The sequence below is a fragment of the Nipponia nippon genome, unplaced genomic scaffold (genome assembly GCF_047370975.1).
Source record: "Nipponia nippon isolate SJK-2023a ecotype South Korea unplaced genomic scaffold, ASM4737097v1 scaffold_9, whole genome shotgun sequence".
Taxonomy (NCBI): domain Eukaryota; kingdom Metazoa; phylum Chordata; class Aves; order Pelecaniformes; family Threskiornithidae; genus Nipponia; species Nipponia nippon.
In genome coordinates this window covers 5,744,373-5,767,992 of record NW_028262413.1, presented here as the reverse complement: position 1 = coordinate 5,767,992, position 23,620 = coordinate 5,744,373, and the positions used below count along the sequence as shown (strand labels likewise).

The 23,620-nt window shown below is 37.6% G+C and overlaps 1 protein-coding gene across 2 annotated transcripts in view; it reads left to right on the top strand.

Moving 5' to 3' along the window:
• Positions 1 to 2,178: 2,178 nt before the first annotated feature.
• Positions 2,179 to 23,620, top strand: part of CFAP20DC (CFAP20 domain containing) — an 88,257-nt gene continuing 66,815 nt past the window's right edge. For both annotated transcript variants that reach the window (XM_087743253.1, XM_087743252.1), the window contains exons 1-6: positions 2,179 to 2,264; positions 2,732 to 2,821; positions 7,190 to 7,276; positions 9,559 to 9,648; positions 10,147 to 10,240; positions 12,176 to 12,248. In XM_087743253.1, coding sequence (XP_087599379.1) covers positions 7,256 to 7,276; positions 9,559 to 9,648; positions 10,147 to 10,240; positions 12,176 to 12,248 — 278 coding nt within the window. In that variant the 5' untranslated portion in view covers positions 2,179 to 2,264; positions 2,732 to 2,821; positions 7,190 to 7,255. The remainder of the gene's footprint in view (positions 2,265 to 2,731; positions 2,822 to 7,189; positions 7,277 to 9,558; positions 9,649 to 10,146; positions 10,241 to 12,175; positions 12,249 to 23,620) is intronic.

Here is a 23,620-nt window from a genome sequence, read left to right as displayed (position 1 = left end):
TTTAATATCACACATCAAATATCTAGTGCACATTGAATACTCTCCTAAATTAAATCAATTCAGTTCCCAGCACGACGCTACTAACATCTTGGTATTTTAATTTAAGACAGGAGACCTAACCACACCTTGTGCTTAAGGCATTTACGGGAAGAAGGGATGTCCATATGTTCCAATTTCCTGCTCCAAGATACAGTAAAATCTCTTCACTGAAATATGTTGTACCATGTAAGGGGTTAAGTTCAGAACACAGAAGGGTTGTACTAGAACATAAAAGTATCTGCGTTCTCGCAGTTTTCCCCAAATTATTACCCAAGCACTTGCTGAGCACTCATACGTTTCCAGGGCTTTAGTAGATGTACACCGCACAGCAGCCTAAAATGTCAGCCAAAGAAAAATACATAACCCGGCAGCTCAGGTACCAACAGCTGTCAGTACAACAAACATCTTGATTGTCTGATCATTACTTTTACAGTCTTTCTCACATTACCATAATTCCAAACCAGACCTTGGAAGTACGATGGGTCAGGCCATAGATGGGCCAAATTCAATGACACAAGGTTCCTTGCTAGTTTTACATTACTTGCAATTTTTGAGTCATAACATCTACAACAAATGATATTTTTTTTTTTCTGTAAAACTCGAAGAAACGGAGGGAAAAAATTTCCCCTCACAGTGTGTCTAAAACCAGTTTTCTCTGGCACCTGACAAAGGGGACTTGCTCAGCCCAGTTTTGCCCTGAGCAGGCAGGTAGCTGCTTCATGACATGACACTCACAGCTGGCTGCTTCATATACCTTTGTAACTTTAGGCTCTTCAGCCTGAATCTCAGTTTTTAACTGCAATTTTTTAACTCCTCAGGCCTTAGCATAACTCCTGTCACAAAGGATTCAGGCTTTTTAGATACAGAGTTGTGTGTAGCAAATTTCAAGATGACTTCAGGTTAAACCATATATAATGAACTACGTAGTTTCTGTTGGCTACAGAACTCCCCAATAGCTTTTTAACCTTTCTTTTGCTATCATCATCTCTCTTTTGTCCTTGTTCTATTAACTGTTTTTATTTAATAACCTGTAGCTCAGTTTTAGTATTATTGTTTTCCTTATCTCCAGTACCCAAGAACTCTAATCAGTGTAATCCAGTGTATGATAAAACTACACTGGATGGGATTTCTTTGAAAATCCCAAGGTAAAATGAGAAAGCTAAATAAATCTTGTAATTGATTTAACTCATTCCTTTCCTTGGCAAAACCAGGACAGTACCTTTCAGGAGCAAAAGCAAGGAAGGTGAACAGGGTGATGGTGGGCTGAGACACGGCAGGACCCACCGATGGCTCAGCACTTTCAGTTCATGTATTTCACCAAGCCGTGATGGGTTACAGGGTTCTTAATAATTGCTCTTTGCAGATACTTTAAGACGCACTTTGATGAAGAAAATGGTATGCCATTACGTTATTGTGAAAAAGCCACCAAGTTTTGCGAAGAAATACTGTGATCAAAAAAACCAGTCACTTCAAGGAAAGATCTTCTTTGACTAATATCTCATTATAAAAACATGGATCAAATTGGTTCCCCGTGACCTTCTTCCCAAAGGTTTTTGAAGCATCAGGAGGTGTTTGCTTATTCTTGACAGTGATGTTAAACTAATGGGGCTGTCCTTCTCATTTCCTTCTTTTAGAGAAAAATGTCAGGTCTGCAAGTCCATTCTAATTCCCTAAAAGCCAAGGACTTTGATGTGGCTGCTCTGGCTTGTAGCTTCCTACATCCTTCTCAAAAAAAACCCCACTTTACACAATGAAGCCTTAAAGAGCAAATGGCAAACATGTTTCGGGAGTCGAGTTCTCAGCAACATTTGCTCTTGAAACACCTCCAGAGGCCCTGGGTGACAGAGCCCCATTCACATGGCCACCGTCTGCCTCGGGTGCCCTGAGGGACACCCTGGGAGGGAGCCATCACAGCCTTCTGCTAGGTTTGGCCGGGCTTTATTCACTTAGTGAGAGCCAGGGAGGCCGGCGGGCAGCCGGGCCACCGCCGGGAGACCACTACTCCCGTCATCTTCTGAGGAGCCGCCGAGGATGGAAGCCGAATTGACGGACGAAGGCGCGGCTACACGCAGGTACCGCCGCCCGCCATGATCGAGAGACCGAGCCACGCCCCGTGCGCCGCCATTTTAAACGGTTCCCGCACTGCCTCTCCCCCCCGCCTCACGGCGAGCTCCGGGCCCGCCCCCTCCGTAGGTGCGGCCTCGTCCCCAGCCACCCTCGCCCAGGTGAGACCCGGCGGGGGCCTGCGCTCCCCGGGCTGAGCGGCCCCGCTCCTCTGTGGCGAGCGGTGGGGACGTGGCGGCGCGGGAGGGCCCCGGCGGCCGGGCCAGCCCCGGCGGCGGCGGCGGAGGGGCGGGGGAGCCGGCCCGGCGCTGGGGGACGCGGCCTTGCCGCTGTTGTGGTGCAGGGAAACGGGGCTGCTGGTGCTTGAATCATGAGCATTGTGTCAAAACGTTTTATGGTGACATTTTTATAAACGTGAAAAGCTTGATTTTAATTTTTTTTCTTAATTCTGCGAGTTGTATATGAAGGCTGACTGTGCCACTTTTCACATAGGAACACCGATAGTCTTGGTATAGTTTATTAATGGTCTTTCTACCCATTTATTATATTAACTTGTATTTTGAGAAAATATATAGCAGTGTTACAAACCCAGCTTTAAATATTCAATATGTGGAATTCATTTGTCTAGAAGATACTAAAACCCTTCATCAGTGATGAACTGCTTTCTCTGGTGTGTCCCAGCCTACCATAAATCAGCACTGGCTTTGCGCCCATGATGGTGAGTTATATGTATTAACAGTCTTGGGTCTAAGCCTATGTTCCCTGCCAAAAATAGTGTGTTTGTGTCATTTTTCAATGCAAATTAGTAGTAGGTGCAAATTCACTTTATTTTGCTTCACACTTTTGACTTTGGAATAGAAAATCTTAAATAAACACAGCTTTTTCAACACTGGGATATTGATCAGAAAAATGTGCTCACGCTTTTGAGTCAAGGGACTAACAACGACTATGAAGGTTTTTAGGACTGTGTGAGTCTGTCCATCCCTGTCTCCCTTGGGGTTAGAACAGCATTAAGTAATTTAAAGAAACCTGAATGTTTGTTTGCATTTAGTGTTTGTGAAATACTCTTTTGCTTGTAACTTACTAGGGACAAATTGTTTGTTTCATGGGGCTACGTAAACATAAATATTATTGAAATACTTGAATGTGAAACATTCTAGTTTGAAGAAAAATATATACATAGGAAGATGTCCTAGGATGGAGATATTTTTGCAGGGTTCTAAGTCATTTGTGTGAATGGAAGGATTAGAGGGCCCTTTGGACTGCTGCTACTTTACTTTCGGTGTGGGAAACATTGTGAAACTAATGATCAAAGTCAGTGCACAAATCAAGACCTCACAAGGTAAATCCTGATAGGAATCTATTTTTCCAAAGATAAATATCTTTCATTGTCACTTAACTTTGCGAACTACATTCTTGATGGTTTGTCATTGACTGACACTTTAAGCCTGTATTTCCAGTTGGACAGATGTACTAAAGTACATGGTTCAGGGCAATAAAAGAAATAAAAGAAATAAAAGTTTGATCTGTGACTGAAAAATGAGAGAACTGCTACTTTATGGCATTCTATAAAGATGTCATAAAATACCTATTTATTTGACAAGTATGCAAAAAAATTGAGGATTTATATTTCAAGATGCTGTTGATTTTTCTAAAATAGCCCCTCTGGATTTTAAGCACTTTTGATCTTTAGAATGTCTGTAGAGGCTAAGAGGAGGAAAGATGAAAAGGGGAAAAATATTGCAACTATCAATTTTCCAGACTGTTCTCTCTCTTGTTTTTAAGCATAGGTTACTGTAACTACAGACAATGATACTTGATGCATAATGAAAGCACCTCTTAATATTATCTCAGTAATTACATGACAAATATATCATTCACTTAATGTTTTTAGGAGCTACCAATCTTAATAGTAAAGGTAATTTCTAGTCTTCATTTTTAGTAACTTAATAGAAATTGGGAGGTTACAAGTAAGGAATATATGAGCGACAATGTATTGCAGTGTCACTTGCAGTATTTTTTGCCTTTATGAAAAACAAACTGACATTTCACTGATGTGTTTACGGTAATCATTCATGTGAATGAGTTGTCCGAACACAAATGCTTACAAACTTTGGGTCTAGTTTACCTTTCAGTAAAGTTAGGAAGAGCCATCTTGTTATGAATCTGATAGTTACAAGGATCATCAGTTTTCTGAGTCTGTATAAAATATGTTCTGCAAATTAATAAATAACCTGGCTTGCCCATGTGTATGTCAGTTTAAAAAAAACCAACTCTGTGACAAATTTTAAGCCGTATCATAAGAGTGAACTTTATTTGACAATTTGAAATTTGAAGATTTCTAGTGGTAGTATGAGATTTCTAGTCCTTCAGTAAGTGTTCATCACACCACAGTTTCTTGTATTTCTTTTGACTACCATATGCTTCCTAGATGTTCTCTCTTCATATATTTTTCTACCCTTTCTGTGATCCATTATGAAAGTCTTTAATTATTTGATCATCTTTTCTGTCTTAAGTATGTTGTTTGCATGAGAACTTTTCAGTTCAGAGATATGCTTTCTCCACTTAAATTTAAGAATTAATTAGTACCAGAAGATTTTTGTGTGATAGAAGTGTGTGTCTTCATGGTGTTTTACCAGTGCATGTATGTTCTTTCTGTGCTCGGAGCCAACTGAGAACTATTTCCATACAATACAGTGTGGAGATAAATTAGTGATGTCAAGCCAAAGCTAATAAGCACTGCTGAGAGGCAAAGTGTATTAGCACAGTATTGAACCCAAGTTAATATATCAATATGGCTTCCACTTGCTTCGCACTGTATATAGAGCTCTTTGCATCTTCCTTCAGAACCCTGTGCGATGTGCCGTCAGCGGAGTGTCTCTTATGATAAGCCAGGTATACTTTGAGAAAACACTGAAGAAAACAAAGTATTACTTTCTGTCTTATGTGTAATTCTGACTACAGCAGCGTAGTAGATTTTTTAAAGCAAAAGTAAGTGAAAAGGCTTTGCTCTAAGGAAAAAGCAGTGTCTTCCTTTGTACCTCCTTTACTTAATAATAAATAAAAACTGGGGGGATGGTAAAATCCTTAGTCCTAGAAGGGCAAGTGCCTCACCATGCGAGTTACAATGACTGTATTACTCTAAATATGTGCCGTAGGAGGGCATGACTTCTTCCCCTCTTTCACTACTGGTCCTTTACATTTAGTTCTGGCAAAGTGAATCAAAACAGTAGGTCCCTCTGAGATTAGTTCCGTGGTGCCATTACTTCTCGCTAAGACATGAATCATGCAATTTTGAGTAGTTCTGGCTTGTTTAAAGCCTGTGGATAATAGCAAAGATAGAGCTGCAGACAAAAAAGTGAACGAACAGTGATTTCCAAAACGATTGCTCTGTATGTAAAGTGGATATATACAGAAGGAAGAAATAATACACTGGCTTTAGAAGTGCGTTCTTTAAAAGGCATTTCTAAAATGTCTAGTTCATAATTTAGAATAGCTCGATATAGCTATTAATGTTGTCATTCTTAAATAAACAATTATGCCAACTGAACAAGTGGGAAATTTGTATAGAAAATGGTCTAAAATGCAGGATAATGCAAGTGGTGTGTTAGATGTGCAGTGGCAGTATTAAAGTAACACAATCAAAATACTAATTACGTTTTTTGATAGGCCTGTTACAAATGCTATGGTTTCTAAATTTCATTTTCCTTACAATCAAAAAGTTTAAAATGAACTAATGTTTCTGGCAGCAGCATGGGATAAATTTCTAATATCTGATTTTTTTTTTTTTCAATTTTTATTTCATTTACAGACAACTTTAAGACATAAAATAATTGTTGCTTATTAAAATAATTGCAGTTAAACATCAACAGATTTCATCATGTTTTCCTAAATGAATGATGATATACTTTTTAAAATAGAATCCTGCTCTAATCCCTTAAATCCTTCATTGTTAATGAACTCATGCATATGAGTTTCTAGTTCATTTGCAGTCATACATCTTTTTATAAAATTTTTTTAAACTTTCTGTCACTTTCTGGTTGTGGGAGCTAAACTGTTCTTTATGAGAAGCTATACTTGTATTCTCCTGGTCAGCATATTGTTTTTATCTGTTAAGAAAATGGTTTCATGCTCAAAAAAATTCCAGTAATTAAAAATAATGTCTTTCTTTAAGTGGTCTGTGCCTGAACTGAAGCAATGAACATAAACAAAGTATATTAAATAAATCCTTTCACAAGACTGTCTCTCATTTTTCTGTGAGTTGATGAGCCCTTCCAGTTTCCCCAGTGAAGGTGCATGTTGTCTCTGGTGACTGGTTCTACCTGTCTTTGGAGACTGACAGCTGCCTTTTATGTTCAGGGTCCCTTCACTTTCTGTTGACTTCAGGTGAAATTGCAGATGCTCAGCATGCTTAAAGAGGGATGTGGGAAGCTTCCAGTATCAGTCCCTTCACTTCCTACTGTTTGATTCTCCAACTGCAGACATCTCTTAATTCACATTGACTTTAGCAGCCCTGAAATAACTGAAGTGCTTGGTTTGAGTCTTAGACTAAGCATCCTCAAAGAATGCTGAATGTGAAAGATAAATTGTCTCAGAAGTCTCTGCCTAATCTCTCTAGATGGAGTAGTTTCTGTTGCAGCTGTTCCGTATGTTTCTCTTTTTCTATATTAAATGTTAAGCTCCTCTTTAATGGAGTTTAATGTTTTCCAATGGGCACTCGATAAAAAAGAATAATAAAAAAATGTGTATTAAAGATGATTTTCAAGCATTTTTAAAGCATGAAAAAGCCTTCATTGTTAAAAATAAGGGCTGACATAAAATTACTAGTTTTACTTGCAATGTGAGGAAAGGCAGCCCTGAGTACTTGGTGCCTGAAAAGAATGTTTTCCAAGACAGCATCAATATTAGTATTTTTTGATCTTAATTCCTTTGTGGTAGCACTCTGATGCAGTTGATATACATTCTGTACTCATGAAAAGTATTTCATAGTAGTATTCGTATCTTTTAAAATGTGGTCGGGGTTTCATTATAGGATTTTTTCATATCAAATCCTATATAAAGTTTTTTGTTTGTTTTTTTTTTTCAGCATAGTCTTTAAGTGTCTTTACTGATTGAGGAGCTGAAATTATTTTTTGCCTGTGAAAGCTGGAAAATGTTCAAAAATCAGTATCAGGTAAAACAGAAATAATTTTATTTTTTACCCTCTTTCATTTCACCTCTGAGAGAACTCAATTAAAATGGCTTATTCTGGGGGGCAAAAAGTCCAGATACAAAAATGTTTTGGAATGTTTCATTATTCAGTATTTTTATAGAAATGTTATGAAATAGTGGGTAGTTGCTGATGCTGTCAGGTCTAGAATGGACACCAGCATGGTGTTACCAATGGTTTTTTGTCTAGCCCGAAAGGGAAGGCACACCATCTGCTCCCACCCAGCCATGGAAGCAGCCCAACTCTTAAGGTATAGTCAGAAAAGGGGGGTAGGTTTATTCTCTTGGTCCAGCACCGGGTTGTGACAGCACTAGTCACATCATTTGCAAACCTTATTATCCCTTTTACTGTTTCCTGGCCTCCCTTTTCACCACACTTTGCCTCCCTTTCTCTGCACCAGTCCCTTCTGGAGAGAGCAACCCACCCCTAATTACTTTTTCCCCCACTGGTGCCAGATGTGCTACATCTGTACCTGAAATTGGTATTTCTGATGCTGTTACCTAGGCTATCTGAGCTTTATATGGTATTTCTGATACTGTTGCCTAGGTGCTGTTGGCTTTGCAGGGTTGTGCTCCCCAAAAGATGCCTTGTACTCCCCTCCAATTGATTGTGGAGTTTGACAGTTTCTTGCTTAACTCCTCCTTGGCCACCCATGAGATCCAGCCATCCTCCACAGCACCAAGGAACTTTTGTCAGCTTCTCGCATCAGTGTTTGTTCAGCATATTCTCATGTCATTTCGGGTAGTTTTCTATGTCCTGTTCAGTTAGTTTAACCTCAAATTAGGGCCTACTCAAGGGCTGCAGTATTTACAAAATGTATTTGTAAATATGGGACAAAAAGCGCCTTGTTTGTTAAGATTTGCTACAAGCAGTACTTGGCAATTAAGAATCTTCTTTAACTTTCTCAGAGCTTGATCCTGTAGTCCTTAATATGTCAGATAACTTTTTCAAATTGGTAGTATGCCATATTTTTTATTTTTTTATCCATTATAAATTTAAAAAGTATTTTATGAGTGCAGTTTATGGAATGCCATTTTGAATTTCCTTAGACCTTAGTAAGTCTAGTCACTGGGGTTAGCCAGGTGTGGGTGGGCAGAGGAAAATACCTAATTCCTATATGGTGCAGCATTGATGTTCTCTGAAAGCGTAATTTGAAGAGCATTTATTTTGCTAGCAAGACTGCTCGCCCCTCTTGCTCATTCTGACTTGTGTACAATTGTTTGGGCAGCTGAGCATAAAGAGAATTGGGGAGTGCAGGCAACTAGGAATGAGAAGGGAGCAGCAGAGTTGTAATGATTGATTAGGTCAACCATGCTGCTGAAAAAATGTTTATCAAACTATAGGCTGAGTACATCAGATGTCACAAAAAATGTGACATCAAATGGGAAAAATATTGAAGCAAATAATTCCCTAAGCAGAGGTGATAAAGCCTGCCTCCCCAAGAGCCTATGGTTAGATTCTTTGATATCTAATAGGGCACATGTTCTGCGTGAGGAGTTTTCACCTGGCAGGGGCATTTATAATCTTTTTTCAGTATTAATTCTCTGATGCCTCATGAAGGCTGCAGCATGAGTACAGCCCTTACCTTTTTATGGTGATACTGGTAGGATCAGAGCTACTACGAGGCCACTTAAGTTGGCCCAGAAAAGATAGCAAATTTTTGAGTTTCCCAGACTGTTTGGTCAAATCAGGCTGGAATTTGGTAACTAGTAGAAAAGTTACTGGGAAATGTCTTTGACATACTCACATATGTAGGCAGAGCCAAACATATTCATATATGTAGACAGATTGTGTAAACTTCATTTCCTTAGGAAATCGGACAAAACATCCAATCTGCAACAGTTTTGGGGTTTTTTAGCAGTATGTTTTAAAACTTACTTCATTTGGTGAGTTGTAGAAATAAACCATATTCAAACATAAATTACTAATTTCCTGCATGTTTTTGGAATTTCTAAAATTTTATTTTTTAGAGAATGACATCATAAATAAAATAATTTAAAGTATTCCATGGTATTCCTTCAATTTTATGTCCTGATCCTCTAGTAAAGCCAAATATTGTCTATATGGACTGCTCTACTGTAGTAGTCTCGAAGCTGTTATTAATATTCTGCTGTCTGACTGATCAGTAATGCTGACTGTGGTAATAGCCTGATGTGGGAGGGATTGTTCTTATGTACTCATCTTGACCATTGATTGAATGCTGAACATGTGGTTGGATGATGTATCCTTAAACCATTTTATCACAGGGTGGCCCATTTGTTGAAATATTCAGTGCTCAAGGCAAGAACCCAGGAGCAAAATGGAAGATTTTTGGCAATCCCTCAGCTATATGGAAAGTAAGTTTTTAAAGAAACTTATAAAACCTAGAGTATAAAACAGAAAAATGTGAATGAAGCTTAAAATTAGAAGGTAATGAGGGCTTTGACCTGACAGCAGAGTTGTCACTTGCAGTTCTGTCATTATGACAGACTAAATGACTACTTAAATGAGTTCTTTATGCCTGCTTGCAGACTAGGTTGGTCGCAGTATAATTTTATAGTTTAAATATTTAGAAAGTCATTTTGCTATTCTGAAAACTAATGGATTGAATTGGGCCCATTGGATCATGAGACCTGTTTGTCAGCATTATTTGTTCATAAATCATGCAAATAAAGTAAGTATTTATATGGATTATATTATTACCATCATATTTGAACTACTGTCATACTTGCAGTGCTGTCTGCCATTTGTGGTTTTTTTAAAAAATAGTAGTTTTGCATGTTAGTAGCATGGTTGGTTGTGAGGAGAAGAAATCTATCAGGATGCTTATGTTTGTTTATTGTTCCTTTTTGTAGGAATATGATAAAGAAGTAAAAGGCTTTGTTTTTGTACTTGAAGGAAGCAGTCAAATCAACAAAATGCAGCTACCAAAGGAAACTAGACAAACTTGTAAGTATCAAAGAATTAAATGTCTGTGATGTTGTTCTGATTATTAAATCAGTCTTATATTGGAATGTAAAACTTATATTATTCTCCCCTTCTTTGAGTATAATTCAGCATTAGCAAAGTGGTTTTACATTGGCTTTTTAGCAGGTCAGTTACAAATAAGTAAAAGGTGTAGAAATGCCATATTAAAGTAAGTGCTATAGTGAAGATCCTTGTTGATACATGTTGTCCTAGTGCTGCTAGGTTCACTTCTGTACCTGATCCTGCTCCAGACCAACGTCTGGCAAATAACTCCTGACTCCCTTCAGCACTCACTAAAGTCAATAATTCTATGGGCCTTACAGAATGTGAAATAGGTTCCTGTCCCCTTCCTCGTTTTACTTCTTAAAGTTTTTTTACTTTTATGTATCAAATAAGCACTAGCAGTACAAGGAAATTATACCCAAATTTCAACTGTGTTTATGTAAGCAGTCTTTGGGTAGTATGGAGTGTTTCCCCAGGTTGTCTATTACTTGCACCAGAATAAACCAGAGTCAAAGCAGTCTGTGTTTCTTGGGGCATACAGCAATCATCATAATTTATGCCTTAAACTCCACTGCAGGGTATTGTACCTTGTAAGGCTTGTAGTAATGAATTGAGCTGGATTAGAATTAAGTGCTTGCTTCTGAAGAAAAATTGAGATGGTGATTTTAGTCAAATGAAACAGGAATCCTCTAGTATACTTCTCATGCAGGGTATATAATTACAAGTTAGTTTTTCCAAACAAATACAAAAAATAAATAAGAAATTGTGTAGTCTGGTCATGCACTAAGGCCTTGAAGAGAATCTGATCTTTTATAAAAGAAGTTTACTATTATCTTCAGTATAATAAATATTAGTCTACTGTATTTTTCTGAGAAATCCAACTTTAATTTCTTTATTGCCAATGTTACAATAAGCTATTACAGCCTAAAATGAGGATTGAGAATTAATAGTGTAGATTATCGCTGCTAAGAATAGTTTGGGTTTAAATTTACTTTAGCTAGTGCTGCAGTACTACAGTTAAATTTCCATCCATTTACCATTCTGCCTCCCTCTGTCCCTGGTTCCTACTCTCTCAAGGTGTAGGTACCTCAAGTATTTCATTTATGTCAAGTATACAATCTCACAGTTGTACTGTAATCTTTGAATACCCTTCCAAAATGAAAGACATCATATATACAAATATAATTTGAAATTTTAAAGTGTCATTTGACCTACAAAAGAAAGACGTTCTGAATTGACATTCTTTAGAAGACGAGCTAATGTTGCTGTTGAGTCTTGTTAAGTCATTGAAGAGCAGCCATACCCTCCCTGATAGAATAACTAAGAAAACAACATACAATTCAATTCAGACAGCTTTGTACTTTTTTCCCTTGATAGGGAGCTACTTGAATCCTGAATGATTTCTTGAGTTTGTTCCCTCAGTTAAGCTCCTTTGCTATTATTCTAAAAATCAGAAGCCTCCACTGAGCATTGTTGCCATGATCTGGATTGCATTTTTACCCAAGGGTTTTTTGAAGTTGTTTAATAAGGTGTACATTGTCACAAATGTGAGTGCAAGTTTCATATAACTATAAGATAATATTGATAGGAAAATATTACTTTATTTTATAATTCCTATGGGATATTTGGTGTCTACATGCTCTTGGAACACAATGTAGAGTTGTAAGCAAAAAAAAAGGTTCCTTTTATTTTCATGAGAATTCCATCAAAGCCACAGATGGGACTTCTAAAACAACACTTTTATTGCAGTTTGAATTGGTTTTCTTCAGTTTTTTCTTGTGTTCATATGTTGTGTGAACCTTGGGAAATCGTGTTGCAGGAGCATAGCTGTATGGTACAAAATTGAAATGCTTGATTGTGAAATGTGAATCTGCACGCACACAGCATGTATTTAGTTTTTTTTCCTGTTTCTAGTGGGACTCATCCAGCGATTTCTGACACTTCAGATTTTTATGCCATTGGGACAAGACTTCTCCACTGAGTTACTGTAAGAGGCATAAAATTTCCTTGAATACTTAATGTAAAGTGAATGCCTGATTGCAGCCATTAATTGTGGTGGCAGATTTTGCATTAAAGCATGGTGACTTATCAAGTCAATAAGAAGTAATTAAGCTAATGAGATCATTATTTCTTGGATGTTTTAAATACTGACATTCCTCTGAAGACAGAACAAACTCTAAAAATCATGAATGAAGATGGTGAAAAATGTGAAGAAATGAGACTGAATTTGTCAAACATGAAAATACTGGCTCATGAGGGTCTCCTGGAAATTCATAAGAGATATTTATAAATAACTGTTCTAGGGCCCTTTGGTTCAGGGCAAAAAGAAATATATACTGTAATAATTGGGGGAGAAAAAACCAACTGAACAAATGGTAAAAAGCTAGAACAACAAATGGAGTGCTTAATTGGTATAATTATGTCCATACCGTAAGGAAAGAGAGGTACAGCTGAAACAGACTTTTTTTCATTAGTTCAATGTGGAATGATTTAATAGAGTTTTAAACTTGGGCAATCATCATTCTTTGGACAACATTTCCCCCCTAGTGGCACCAGCTGTTTATAACCAGCACAACCCACTCAGCTTTGTAGCCAGTAGAACACCTAAGATTTGGATTATCAAAAGAAATATTATGCCATTAGAAACCCTGCAAGAAAAGATGAGTTGAACAATACACAATTAAACTGAGTAAAGTCAATGCAGAATTTTATTTTTGTTTCTCTTTCTGTAACTTTGCATTCATCTGCATCCATATGTGTCAGCTTTTCTTGATTGTCTGAAGTCTCTTGTGTCTGGAGTAAGGGGAAACAACTCTTGTAGGTTTAAGTCAAAGAGGACAAAATGAGATGCTGAGAAAATATCATTCCAGCTATACTGTAGTAGAGAAACAGTGTTCATTATAATGTGAATAATCTATTTCATGAAATTAGGATGGTGTGGTGTTTTATGTTGCTGGGTAATTCTGTTATCTGCTGTGCCTTCACGTAAGTAGAGTCATCTTGGAATATTTTGTTATTTTAACAAAGAATATGCTAGTGTGAATTGAGTCATATTTATTAAAATTCCTCAGTGGTTTTATAACAATCTATGCAGGTATTTTAGTGGCTTGTGAGTTAGTGGGCATTTATAACCTCCATCATGTTGGTAACATTATACATTCCTCTGTGGCATGCTTAATTTCTAACATGATTTTAGAATCTGAACATTGAGAAAATCTTCAGAGGATAAATTAGCTTATTTAGCACAGATCTTCACCAGAGAATATTTTTGCTTCTCCATGGAGCATGGAAATTTGAGAGAGAATGCTGGGCTCAAAATACGTGTTTTAAAGACCACTTTGACTCTATGCATCAAGATCTTAGTACAGAAAACACTAACATTTTACTAATTTAAAAGTGAGAAACTGTTGGCAGGAAAGCTGGTAATTGTGGAATAGACCAGAAAACTGCAGGTTTTCAAGCAACTTCCCTTTCTTTTGAATTTCTCTTCCTACCACAGCCTTTATACGTTTTCTGTTATGTTTTCCTTTCAAGGTAGTTCTTATTTCTTAGCTCATTTTGAATAATTTTTTTGCTTAGATAATAATAAGGTATCTCTTAACATAACGTACATTACTTTAATGCTACCCTTTTTTTTTTTTTTTTTTTCCCCTGCAACACAAAGAGCTTCTATGTGTCAAATCACACTGACTTTTCTGTTCTTTGATGAATTTCCTGAGTGTAGTTCTGGTTACACTTTCTGCTCCTATAGTTTTAATTGCTGCATTACTTCTAAAAGTGTGTAACAAAAGGGACAAAACAAACAGGATATGTCATGCAGTGAACAGAAACCAAGTACATAGATTTCCTTCTCATAGGCATTCTGTAGACAGATGGCAGAGACTTAGACAGGTACAGAAATTCAGATTTTCTATAGTGCCGTATTGAATTTGGTTCTTTGGGGTACTTGCCACCCATCTATATCTCTTAACAAGAATCTCTTCTCCATTTTTCTTCTACTCATGTTAGTTTTTCATCACTTGTTGTTGATAACTGAGAGAGCTCTAATTTTCTACCACCTCTCCCACCTCTCTTTGTCCTTTCTTTCCAGCTCATATCCGGACTTTTTCTTCATCTTTTCTCGCTACTTCCCATAGTAATGGTGGGAATGTCCCTCTTATAACAATATATATATTTACTATTATGATATTCTTATGTACTTCTATCAATACATGTATTTTGTTTGCTATATATATAGTTTATGTAAACATATTACTTTATTTACTATATAAATTTACTATCTATTTAAATAGCTATAACTGTTATTTTTCACTTCTTTCTTTTTCTCTTTTTGTCAGCTTTCCTGATTCTAAATTAGTATTATCGGAGAGCCTGATACAAATCCTAATTCTCTCTCCTCTTACGTGCAGTGATTTCAGTGTCTATGTGGATGAAGTAATCTGACTTAATACATTTCCATATACTTTTTATGAAAGAATAGATGTTTCATTCAGTGTAACTGTTTCATTACTTAATTACTTATAACAAATTGTGCTTATTCTGATAATTACATAAGTTCACCAATGCATTCAAAGTAACTGGAGCTGCTTAAAGGTGTATATGCCTAAAAAGTACAATCTCGTTTGTTCCCCACTTAGTGTAACTGTATGCAGAAGTTAATAAAACTTCTTAAAAATAAATGTAGTACTAAGTTTTGTATTAGAAATCAACTGTAACTTATTGATGTACCTATAAACTCCTTCAAGATTGGCAAAATAGACAGTGTATTTTATCCTAGCAGACTCATGATAATCCAGTAAATAATGAAGACAAGTCCTTCTTGCTTCACATGACTGCCATTCAGTTCTTTTCATTTCAGATGTTTTGAAAGGAATCTCTTGCTTGTTTGTGGACAGAATATTGATTGTGCTGGTGCTTCCTGGAGTTTAATGTTCGAAGATGGTTTCTTACATAATCTGACTACTTACTACTGAATCTTTGAGTAGCTTCAAGTGAAAATTGATAGCATACCAAGCCATCAAATTTACTTTATGTAAAAAGCACTTGGGCAAGTTTTATAATAGCTGCACATGATGCTTTATGGTACATTTCTTCCTCTCCCATTCTGCATAGAGATGGAAGTATGCATTTAGTTTGAGCCTCATCCTCTCTTTTGCATTCTGTTCAGTGATCGATATGATCAGCAAACAAGAATTTCTTCAAGGTCATCCATCACTGCTGGCATCAGCTGAGCCAAACCTTCTAACTTGCTGCTATCAACCAGTCGTGCAGGATTCCTGTCATAAATACCGAATGTGCAAACAACTGTTTATATTAGCTGTTTTGCCTTTGTTTGGAAGAAATTTAAGTAGAATGCTAGATACTTTGTTAGGCGCCATGATTAGTTGAGTATCACCACATTAATGATCAATGTATTGATCGGCCTAAAAATGTGTAAAATAGATTGTGGGTGAAAAATTTGGTAAAGCATAATAAAATCACAACTAAGGTAGAGAGCATGTAATTTATGCAGCCTTTTTGAAGCAAATAATAGCAAAGCTGTTAGTAACACTGAATATAGCCATCTGTTGTAAACTGTATAGCCAGTTGTTAAATCTTCAGTATTATGGATTTTGCTACCTTTCTGAAAAAGCAAAAGTAACTCAATGTTTGAAAAAATATTTGTGTGTAAAAGAAAACAGCATCTGGTTTGTCTTGGCATTCTTGGTTTAATTCCCAGTATATGGACATGTGCAGGTGCTAGCACTTCTGCTTAGCATTGTCAAGCACACGAACATTCATTCTTAAAATACTGTAATGCCAGTGGTTATGTACTGAAATATTACGTGGTCTTGTATGAGTCCCTGTAGGTTGCTCAGTCTTTTTTTTCCCCCCAGTTCTTTCATACAAGTTATGGGAGTAATATTTATCAATTTATTTTGAAAGTATATTATAAAGCGTTAACTAACCCATTGTTGTATGATACTTTTAAATGTATGAAGTGATAAAAATAGGAATTATAGTAAATTTTAAAATCTGGTGGTTGATCAAGTACATTTTCATAGATATGCAGGCTAGTGTGTGCTGATAGGATAATACATCAAATATTAAATCTGTACTATCACTGAATAGAGGCCAATTTAAGGAGGCAGCATTTTTGGTGGAAAAAGAGAAGTGTCCCAGTTTTGCCTTTAGGCCTCCAGACAGGACAGAAGATAGTAACAGTAAAATGTGTTCAAACTCAATTGTAAAGTGATCCAACAAGGTTAGTGGCAGAACCAGGTATGGTACTCACTGATCCATTACTGCAGCTCTTAAGTCATGTCATCTGTCTCAATGATGGCCAGCTTCATGGTGCTTCAAACTACTTGTTTAAATCTTTCGATAGTAAACAGCTATAAGTCACATGTGGCATACTTTGTAAAGCTGGGGAGGTTTGAGATACCATATAAGATCCCCTCACTTCTATGACATGAAAACCTGCCCAGCAAAAATACACACCGTCAGTGATAGCTGCTTCTCAGTCAGAGATTCCTGCTTCTGTAGCCCAGAACTTGGTGCCCGATATTAACGTGCCATGGGACTCTGCTTTGTTGCCACTTCCTAGAATTACTCACTACTTAATGGACCATCTTGCTAGCATGAGTGTGCTGAGGATCACAGCATGGTTGCTCATTTACTTTAGTGGTAACTAAATCTCTTTATTCTTCATAATGTTTCAACCTTTCTTAAGGCTCAGCTGGCAAAGTGCTTATCAACAGGTTTGCTCAGTTAGTATCCCACTGTTCATAGTTAGACTAGCTTTGCTTGCCACTAGCCTTCACCAGCTCCAGAAGGCATCAGCACTTGCTATATTCTGAGGGGAGCACACAACATGTTAGAAATATTTATATTAATACAGAATTATTTTTCTGGTAAAGAGACTAATCTTACAATATGTACTGTAGTCAGTTATTTTGTCAGAGATGGACTGCTTTATAACCTTATTTATGTTTCAGTTAAAAATCATTTTTGCAGGAAAGTGAGGGTGAAAGGCTGTTACCTGCCCTCAAAAAACATATGTAGTAGTAAGGTTTTCACTTAAAAATATGAAATGATGTATTAAAAGTTATGTCCTGTAGTGGGAATTAAATACTCTCCTTTTTTCAGTAAGTTATTTGTCAGGTCTTGTGGCAGATAGTTCACTTGAGTCATGTTATTTCAGTATTTGTACATCTTTCCTTGTACTTGATGGCCATTTCGTTTGAAACATGGACAGAATGTTTTTAATTTAGTATATCCAATTATGAATTGGGAGATCAATTAGATGATTGCATCTGCACAAATGGCTTAGTAGATATCCAAATGTTTTCTCTGTTCTATTGTCACTTTGCAGGATTTTGTCATCTATTTCCGATCTTGTTGTTTGAGAAGAAATAGAATTGGGAGTGATTACAAACACCATCCAAAACTCTTAGATCTTCTTTCCTGTCATTAAGAGGTTATCTGTTTGCGTTCTTTGCAAATCTATCATCAACTAAGTCTTATCTCTAATTTTCCAGCTTACTGTTGGGTAGAAATAAAATATTACTGTATTTTAAGATCCAAGAAGAAATGTCTTAAAACCCAAATTTAATATTAGTCTGTGCTTGTTACAAATGTGAGCTTTGATAGAAATAGTTTGGATACAGAACTGGGCTATGATGGAAGAAAAGGGGTCTTGTCCAGATGCTAATAAAAATATCCCGAGTAGAGATCAGTTCCCATTATAGTACTGCTTCATTCTGGGTAGCAGCGTGGAAGAAGGTAGCAGTGAAATTTGCCAGTGGTACCAAAGAATAAAAACTATCCAGCTGGTAAGTAGATGTACAAAATTTATCCCACTTTGGCAAGAAAGATAAACTCACCTGAAGGTTTTTGATACTTACGCCTCTTCAGGACTATTGCAATAAATGCTGGGGATTTTTGTTTTAATCAAATAACAGTTATTTGGCTTCGTATCTGGTGTGATTTTTTTAGTCAGTGGAATTATTCCCAGAGTTGTTTTCTCCCGCTATTTGTAGTTTCATTAAGATACTAAGATTCCCCCTGTCCCTCTCAGTTTTTCTCACAACTATGTGCTGACAGGAAAAATATAAGGAAGGACTGCAACTATTCACAGAATCAGATCATAGTTGAGGTTGGGAAGGACCTCCAGAGATGGGCAGCTTGCCCAAGACTCTGTGCAGTTGGGTTTTGAATCTCTGCAAGAATGGATACTGTACCGTCTCTCTGGGCAACCTGTTCCAGTGTTCAATCAAGTAAAAATTTTTTCATATGTTTAAACAAAATCTCTTGTATTTCAATTCGTGCACATTGCTTCTTATCCATTTTTTGGATGCTGCTGAGGAGAGTCTGGCTCAGTCATCTTTACTCCTTCCCATCAGGTATTTATAAACATGAGTGAGATCCCCCCCTTGAACCTTCTCAAGGCTAAACAATCCCAGCTCCCTCAACCTCTCCTCCTAAGTCGGATGCTCTAGTCTCTTAATCATCTTCATTATCCTGCACTGGACTCGCACCAGTATGCCCATGTCTCTCTAATACCACGGAGCTGAGAACTGGACCCAGCACTCTCGCTGTGGTCTTAATAGGGCTGAGTAGAGAGGAAGAATCACCTCCCTGCACCTGCTGGCAATGCTCTTCCTAATGCAGTCCGGGATGCTCTTGGCCTTCTTTGCTGCAAACATGCTTTGCTGGCTCATGGTCAACTTGTTCACCAGGTCGCTCAGGTCATTTTGTACAAAGCTGCCTTCAGCCCTCAGACTGTACTAGCGCATCGGATTATTCCTCCCCATGTACAGGACTTAGTCGGTAATTCAAAGTTATGACTTTGTATTTTAAACCTACTTTGGTTTTGGGTTTTTTTACCTGTTGAAATTCAGCAGAATTAAGGCAGATGCTTGCTTTTTGTTCACATTTATTTTTTGCTAGGGAGAATTTCAGAAAGCTTGGGAATAATCAAACACAGTTGGTAGGCATTCGCTTTTGAGAATTTGGCATTTTCCTAACACTCTTTGGAATGACATCTCAGAATTAGCATGGCCTGAAACCACAGTTGTAGCTTATTTTCACTCTGAGGAGTAATGTTTTTGATCATAAATAGAAGCTTAGTGGATTTATAACACAAAGAGATGCTCTTGATTTATTGAATAAATGGGAACTCTGTGGAGTTTCAAACTCTGGAACATACCTGATAAGGTTTAAGAAGTTTTCTGTCAAAGTTTAGCTAGTTATGTATAGAGGAATTTGCAGGGGGAAAAAGCTTATAATGTCCACATTCCTAAAGCAGTTGTACTTGTTGATAAGAAATTCTATTGCAAGGCTTGTGAACAGTACAGTAGAAGATAGATTATTGTACCATATTTCCTTTTTTCAAACAGTTGTTTCTGTAAATAGAAGTTTATTACTTTCAAATTTTAATAACCAGAACATACTAGATTTTACATGCATAGCTAATTTATTCATAGACACCATAATAGCTTGAATTTATGTGAATTACATGCTACCATAATTAGTCATCGTTTTAGCTTTGCTGACAGAGATACGACAAATTATTCATGTTAATCTAAAGACCCAGCATGTTTTCAAATGCAGAACAATAAAAATGTGAATCTTGGTTAGTCTTGCAAAACTTAGACCAACCTTTTAAAATTAGAAGCAGGACATAGATGCTAATTCTACTGTGTACTTCTGACAGTATTTGAAGATTTTAGATAGAGACTGAAGGTAAACTTTATTGAACAGAGTTAGCTGGAGAGATTACTTGAAATTTGGATGTTTAGTAGCATGAGGCTTGCTCCTTGAACTTTTTGTGAAGGAGTGAAATACAGAAGCATTCTTAAAAGTATTAGGGTATGTTAAATTCCATAACTTACAAAGGAGATTAACTCATATATTTGAAAGTAAACATTTTTTAATAACTCTTCCAGTTATCACTTTCACTAGAGTACCAAAACAGCATGGGTGGTAATTTAGGAAACAGATATCCCAGAAAAGATATCCCATGAACAGGGTGTCCTGCTTCCAGATATAAAAAAGGATTCATGCAGTTATTATAGAATTGATAACAAAATGTGCATTCCTTGTTTAAAATTATGTCACTACTTAGATTAGCCACTTGGTCTGAAAAGATAGGTGCTTGGTCTGAAAGAAGATAGGTACTTTCTTTCCCCATAGTCAGGATAAATCTCTTACCCTTACTCTGAAGATATTTCTAATTTCTCACATTTGATGACTTTCACTGCTTCTGCAGCTGTAAAACTGTTCAAAGTCGTCTTATATTAATAATTTCATTGCTCGTTCAATTAATCAGTATAAAACAGCAGGCATGGAGAATGACTGTTTCCACTGTTGATCTTCTATTCTAGAGCTTGCACACATCCATATTTACTTTCTGCTTATTGAAGGAATCTTTTTTTTCCTTGACCCCGGAACTTCTTCAGAAGTATACGAGAGCTGCCTGGCGGAAAAGGACCTGGGGGTGTTGGTTGACAGCCGCCTGAACATGAGCCAGCAGTGTGCTCAGGTGGCCAAGAGGGCCAATGGCATCCTGGCTTGTATCAAGAATAGTGTGACGCAGCAGGGCTAGGGAGGTGATAGTGCCCCTCTACTGGGCATTGGTGAGGCCGCACCTCAAGTGCTGTGTTCAGTGTTGGGCCCCTCACAACAAGAAGGAGATCGAGGTGCTGGAGCATGGCCAGAGGAGGGCAACGAAGTTGGTGAGGGGTCTGGAGCACAAGTCTTATGAGGAGCGGCTGAGGGAGCTGGGGTTGTTTAGCCTGGAGAAGAGGAGGCTGAGGGGAGACCTTATTGCTCTCTACAACTGCCTGAAAGGAGGCTGTAGCCAGGTGGGGGTCGGTCTCTTCTCCCTAGTAATGAGAGACAAGACGAGAGGGAACGGCCTCAAGCTGCGCCAGGGGAGGTTTAGGTTAGACATTAGGAAAAACTTCTTCACCGAGAGGGTGGTCGAGCATTGGAACAGGCTGCCCAGGGAAGTGGTTGAGTCTCCATCCCTAGAGGTATTTAAAGAACGGATAGGTGTGGTGCTCGAGGACATGGTATAGTGATGGACTTGGCAGTGTTAGGTTAACGGCTGGACTCGATGATCTTAAGGATCTTTTCCAACCTTAACAATTCTATGATTCTATATACTTGGGGTTTTTTCCTCCATAATTACCAATATCTCTAACTACTACCTAAAAACTTCTGTTCTGTGAGTGCCCTTGAACAGTTTAATTATCAGTTCATCCTTTTCCGGTACATCTTTAGACTATCTGGACTTTCATGAAAGTGTTCTTTTCTCTGCCCTTCTTGAGTCCATAGGTGTGATTACCATTTCAGGGGTAGTAGTAGATCTTTCTTTTCCAGCAGTGTTTCTTTCAGTATTTGACTGTGTACGTTCTCTGTGCACAGTGTGAATCAGTTGTGGTTTTGAAAGCTATCAATCAAGGCATTTGTGGTTTTTAGTGTTGGTTGTACAGATACAGATATGTACCAAATTTTCTTTTATCTGAGGAATTGAATATGTGCTCCACCCAGAACCTTCTCAGACATTGAAACTCTTTTCTTTCAATGGCTATAGATGGTGTTTAATGTGTCTTTTGCAGAAGGCTCTTTTGTTGGATTTTTTTTTTTTTCCCCTCAAAACAAGAATATTCTCAAGAGGGTTATTTCTTGTTTCTTCAGTTATTGAAGGGGAGAAGTCAGAATAAGTTTCTCATTTTTGTAAGGAAAAAAAAAATTCTATTAAAAACTGTAGGTTCAAAATTTGTCAATGGACACAGGTACCAAGGTGCGAAGGAAAGCAATTATGATGGTGGGGCTGAATAAGCACCCTGAAACACTGAGGAAACTGCTCATACCTGGAGATCCCGGTGGCTAAAAAGTTGAATGTTGTCATCTTCAGTTATTTTGATTATAATCTCTCTTATAGTATCTCGTGAGAAAGTTTAAGTTAAAAAAATAAAACCCATCAGATCCTGCTGGAGTTCAAACAGGAAGACCAGCGTGATACCTAATTCTGACCTATATATAAACTCTTAGATTCTGAACAGCCTACAAGTTTGAACTGCTTGAAGGAGAGCAAGAGAAGTTTTGATTTGTCAACAACGTAGATAGAGATCACACTTCTCTGAATGTTACTATGAGGACCGTCTCCTCAAACTCCAGTGGCAAAGCAAACCATGACCTTTCTGCCAAGTTAATGCTTCAGTAGGACATGGTAAAAAATAAGAAAGTAGGCTAATCAGAATATCCTGTAGCTGTAATTACACTGAGGATTTAAGGAGACTGCCAGTGTGGTATGAAAATCTACTTGATTCAATGCTTCAGAGTATCCTTTTGGTTGATTGGAAGCCAGGATAGTTAGTGTTTGCCTTAATGTGACTGTTCATGTCTAAATAAATCTCGTTTTTTAATTTGCTTGCCTTGATTGTAGACAGTTTGAGTCAGATTCTGGGCCAGGTAACTTACAGTGGTCCTGAATTCAGGTTCTTGACTCAGCTATAAAAAAAAATAAAACAAAACACTTTCAAAATAAATTTACAATTAATATTTGTCCATGGTGTGTCTTGAAACTTGTGACTTCTTTTAAAACATCCTAAATCTGGATGAGGTCTGATTGTCCTACTTAATGCCTTAAACCAGTATTTTCCAGTGTTCATCCTTCTGGTGATATGATAAAGTCTTCCAGGTAGTATTCAGCAAGTTTGTATCTGCAGACCAGGAGCCAAGGCAGGAGGATTCATTGTGGGAAGGCAGAACAAGCATGAAAGCAGAGGACAACTGCTGAATAGGTGATTAAGAATAGTAGAGGAAGTGGAGATCATTTTGGCAAAGAGGGGAGAGCGGAGGAAGAGGGCCTCTTGTCTTTCCATGCGTCAGTCACCTTTTGGCTGATCACTTTGGGCCTGCTAATGGACAGGTTATCCAGCATTACCATTTATTTAAAGACCAGAAAAGCAGAATGATGAACAAAAATACATTTCTCAGTTTCTTTCAGAAATAGCATATTGCTTTCCCCTCAGACCAGAGCATAGTCATCAGTCTGCCAAGCTCAAATTAGGTACAGTTTGTACAGTGAAGTCAACAGCTGTGACGAAAAGGAATATTTCCTTCATCAGGCTGTTGCATCCTCCGAGGCTGATGTTACAGGATTTGTGTTGCAGTTGCGTCTGCAAATTAACAGCTAGTGTAATTCCTTTTTGTAAGTGCAGTTACAGGCAGTCTTAATTTAGTATATCGCAATACCTTCAGCTTAGTAGGCTGATGAAACATTGTGTACAGTCTGTACAGTTCCCCCTTTCTCCAATAGTCACTTCAGTCCAAGATCAAGAATACTATCTTTCTGTGTTGCAGTAT